Source organism: Lactuca virosa, chromosome 8, assembly GCF_052849685.1.
Source record: "Lactuca virosa cultivar CGN04683 chromosome 8, Lactuca_virosa_CGN04683_v6, whole genome shotgun sequence".
In the NCBI taxonomy this organism is placed as follows: domain Eukaryota; kingdom Viridiplantae; phylum Streptophyta; class Magnoliopsida; order Asterales; family Asteraceae; genus Lactuca; species Lactuca virosa.
The window spans coordinates 37,097,821-37,102,509 of NC_136433.1; the positions used below are offsets into that span (position 1 = coordinate 37,097,821).

General features: G+C 35.6%; 1 protein-coding gene across 5 annotated transcripts; it reads left to right on the plus strand.

Annotated features, from left to right (window-relative positions):
• Positions 1-1,637: 1,637 nt before the first annotated feature.
• Positions 1,638-4,689, plus strand: LOC145133147 (ATP-dependent Clp protease proteolytic subunit 6, chloroplastic-like). Of its 5 annotated transcripts, none has more exons than XM_079068078.1 (11): positions 1,640-1,826; positions 1,916-2,254; positions 2,350-2,482; positions 2,571-2,635; positions 3,075-3,147; positions 3,248-3,449; positions 3,564-3,629; positions 3,736-3,876; positions 3,980-4,033; positions 4,144-4,236; positions 4,322-4,689. In XM_079068078.1, the coding sequence occupies exons 2-11, from the start codon at positions 2,209-2,211 to the stop codon at positions 4,367-4,369; spliced, it is 921 nt and encodes a 306-aa protein (XP_078924204.1). In that variant the 5' UTR covers positions 1,640-1,826; positions 1,916-2,208; the 3' UTR covers positions 4,370-4,689. The 5 variants fall into 5 exon arrangements, with proteins under 5 accessions (XP_078924208.1, XP_078924204.1, XP_078924207.1 ...); XM_079068079.1 differs by having other exon boundaries at positions 1,647-1,770; XM_079068082.1 differs by lacking the exon at positions 4,322-4,689 and having other exon boundaries at positions 1,638-1,826; positions 3,980-4,037; positions 4,144-4,237.

The following is a 4,689-nucleotide window of genomic DNA, read 5'->3' on the forward strand; positions in this document are numbered from 1 at the left end:
CCCTTGGCATGACAGTAAAAGGAAGTAGCCTCCTTAGGATCAGAGGCAGGAGGAGCATCAGAACCGCCTTTTCCTTTTGGTCCATTGCTTGAGGACTCTGCTTGGGACTTTCCCATCCAATTCTGTTTTTGAGGAGCTTTCCTCTTCTTCCCCATCCCTTTCCCAATAGCCAAGATGGGAGCAGCAACAATAGGAGTGGAGGCAATACTCTTTCCCTTCATTCCACTCTCAGCAGTTCTCAACAAGCTTTAAAGCTGACTCAATGTGGTTTCTTCCTTGTTCAAATGATAAGTCATGATAAACTGATCATAACAGCTGGGCAATGAGTGAAAGACTATGTCAATAGCCAATTCCTCATGGAAGTTCACATTAAGTTTCAGCAAACGATCCACATATCGTTGCATGCGTTGCAAGTGGGTTGTGACAGACTCTCTGTTCTTCATCTTGCTGGTAATGAGGGATTTTACTATCTCGTATCTTTCTTGACGATCTCGTTGATGGTACATTTCCATCAAGTCCTTGTTCATCTCATACGGCCAGTAATCCTCATAGAACCTTTGTAGCTCAGGAGTCATAGTAGCCACCATGATGCATGACACTTTGGTAGCATCATTGCAACATCTCCTATACTCAGCTATTTGTTCAGGAGTAGCTTTTGTTTCATCAATCTCGTTCAGCTCCTTTTCGAGTACATATTCCTTGTCCTCGAATCGTAAATCCATCTTGATGTTTCGAATCCAATCATTATAATTGGTTCCATCAAATGTGACTTTTAAGCAGATGCTCAAGAGCGAGAAGTGGTTGGAGGAGTTGTTGTTGTTGTTGGAGGAACCAGAAGCATTGTTGGAAGTTGACATCTGAAAAAGAAGAAGGACAAATTTTGATTAGATAAGAAAATCCTTAATATAACACCCAAATGAAATATTAAGGCTAGGATCCAAATAAATAATTCACAATTCAGAAAAGGGATGTCATAATCTAATTGTAAATTATTTAAAGGTAGGTAAATGACGATTTACCAATTTCACCACGAAAGACGAAACTTAAATAAATTAGGTTTTTAAATGAAATTCCTAGATCTTTTGAGATTCATTGAACTATTCAATGACATGTTTAATCTTGATTATGTCCTTTCTATTTGTGACTGGGATATTGAGGATCACAAACAAGGTGTGAATAACCATGAAAATTAGCTTGGTACTCTCGATGTCATTTATCACCTAATTAATGTGCCGGTTAACCACACATGCTCCGTTAATCAATGATAATTTACGAGACACCCATTGCCACCATTTATTAGTCCATATTAATGTGTTGGTTAACCACACACGCTCCACTAACGACTTTTATAAAATGCAATGTGAAATTTCATGGATTAACATCAAATTCACATTTTCCTAAAGTAACTAAGATTGAGAATTTAATAAAAACATTAGTTACTTTATTTATTCCATTATACTTATTAATGAGAATCACCTAATCTAATAAATAAATACATTTTTGTCAGGCATTCTCTTAGCCCCTCCCAATTGATTTTTCCCGCTCATTTTCACGTTGTGAAGTTTCCTAAATTTCCTCTACATACGGTGTCGTTTTATCTCACAAACAATTACAAATTAGCCGCTTTTAGAGGAAGCTAGGGTTTTGAAACGAAATCATCTCCAAATCAATTCCTATAAACTAGGGCGGCACGCATCCTTCTTCAACTTCTTAGTGTCTCTGAACATGAGACACAATCCAGATTATGGTCTCTTCATCCTTCAATTAGAGGTGAACGTGTTTATGGTGGTGTTGTATTTTTTTATTCAACCGAAAGATGTAACGATGTAAGATGCTTTGTTTTATGTATTTTATCCGATACTAAAGCCGATAATGAAATTTCTACATCTGATTTTAAAATTTTCGGACGTCATAGGATGCCCTCAGGCTTATGGAGATGTGTTTGAGGAATCTAGATCATATCTGGTAATTAATAGAGGGGAGAATGGGGAATTACGTCTTGGAGTTAGACGCCAAGCTCGCCAACAAAGCTCCATGCCCTCTTCAGTAATTTCAAGACATAGCATGCATCTTGGAGTTCTTGCAACCGCATCACATGCTGTTTTAACTCAAACCCGGTTTGCAGTTTACTACAAGCCAAGGTATGTTAAAAAAAAGTGAATCTTGATTTTCGATTCAAAAGCTGTAAACAATGGGTTAACTGTTGGCATGAGATTCAAGATGCGGTTTGAGGGTGAGGATTCTCCTGAAAGAAGGTAACCCCTAAATTTATAGATTATTTTTAATCCGAGTATTTAATCTTTTTTACATTTGGATGCTTATAAATTAAATTTTTCTTTCATTTGATCGGGTTCCCTATCCTCCACCTCCCTCCCTCCTTTGCAAGCGCAAGCAAACACGCAGTAGGAACGATGGCAGCCTCCGCCATATCAACGTCGTTTACTTTCTCTAAAGTTTCACGGCACAAACTGTTTTCTCAACGGTATGATACTTGGTGGTTCAATTTTCATTATTTCACTTGTATCATTATCGTCTGATTTCGATTTTGACTTTTGTTTATTTTCTCCCAGAAATTCGAAGAGGAAATCAATTGTTTGTACGTTGCCGAGTCCATACAGTGATACGTCTAAAATCGGTAGGAATTATTTGGTTCCTCGCTCTCAGGTTTTCAAATAGAGTGCTTCTTCAGTTTGGGTTAAATTTTGACAACTGATTGCTACTTATAGAATTAGGTCAAATTATAGCTAATTGTGAAGCAATGAACATTTCCTTTTTGCGTTTGAATCATGTAATTACTAGAATGGTATCTGCCTGCTTCTAACTGATAATACATTGGAGTTGGTGAATCCAAATTCCCTTCCCCTTGCAAATATACAATCGAGTAGCCATTTTACATCAGAAGTCAAAGTATCCCTATTTTATTTTGGAAAGGAGGGAACAGCTCTTTATTCTTCCCTTCTTTTCCTTGCCTTTTTTTATATGTTTCTAACTTCTATGATATGTCCTATTGACATGGTTATCAAGTAAACCTTCATATATTTGCTTTCAACTTCTTTTATTTGTTTTGCTAACAGGCTTATCAAGTAAAGCACATAAATTGCATTTGACACCTGAGGAAATGCACCCACATACTCTTCATAATTCAAGGTTTTGTGTCTATACTCCCTTGATGCTTATCTATTTCACATCTTATCGACAATGATAATGCTAACATACTTGTTCTCATTTTGGTTTTCAAATTGAGCAGTTACAATCCAATTGTAGCAAGAAGAGGGGCTCCACCCATAATGCCAGCTGTCATGACTCCAGGTGGACCTTTGGATCTTTCTACAGTATTATTCAGGAACCGTATTATTTTTGTTGGCCAACCAATCAACTCACAGGTAGCTCAACGAGTTATATCACAACTTGTTACTTTAGCCACAATAGATGACAAGGCAGATATTCTGGTATGAGCGTATGACTTCCTTTATTTTTAGTCATATACATATTTTCTTTTTCAATTTTAATAAAAACTACAGATAAAAGTCTTACATTTTGACTTTTTATGTTTTCTTTACTAGGTGTATGTGAATTGCCCTGGTGGGAGCACCTACTCTGTGTTGGCAATCTATGATTGCATGTCTTGGGTAAGATTGAATAGTGTGTTTCACATTTCCTGTTAGTGAAACTAATTGAAAGAATAGGCAAATTTAAAAAAAAAATTTAAAATTTGAATATTTAATATCTTGTCAGATAAAACCTAAAGTTGGGACAGTGGCTTTTGGAGTTGCTGCAAGTGAAGGAGCAATTCTTCTTGCTGGTGGAGAAAAGGGCATGAGATATGCAATGCCAAATGCACGTATTATGATACATCAACCACAAAGTGGATGTGGGGTATGCCTAATTGCTTTTTTTTTTGTTATTTGGAAGAATAAATATTTTTCTTTATAAAGTTAAATAAATATATCCATTTCTTAATTTAACTTATTTATTTTAGGGTCATGTTGAGGATGTAAGGCGCCAAGTCAACGAAGCTGTTCAGTCTCGCCATGTCTGTATATCTATCTATCTTTTCCCAGTTGAATTTTCATTTTCTGTTTGTGTAATAAGTAATAATCAATATAAATATTATTTATACCAATTTTCTTTTTTATTTTGCAGAAAATTGACATGATGTATACTGCCTTTACTGGCCAACCACTGGAGAAAGTGCAACAATACACAGAGAGGGACCGTTTCTTATCTGTATCTGAGGTACCATTTGAAAACAAATTCAACTTTTATTTTATTTTATGTTCTCCAATTCTATTCTATGTTAATATTTTGGTTATTTCCGTAGGCATTGGAATTTGGACTCATTGATGGGATATTGGAAACAGAATACTAGATTAATGGTGATGATTGTAGATGATGTGGCAAATGTGACTTTGCTGATGTGACATGTGTCATGCCTGCAGGTTGGAAGTTCTAAATCTCAAACATTTATCCCCTCAAAGGGTTGTTTGTTTAGTTGGATTCTGTTTCTTATTTTAGATTGTAATGTTAGAATGTTATTTGAGATATAACTTTAGAATCTAAAGTTATGGTCATACATACAAAGAAAAATAATGGAGTAATGTAATGTGGTTGTGTAATACATACAAAGAAAAATAATGGAGTAATGTAATGTGGTTGTGTAATTCAAGATTAGGCTCTTATTTATTCTCA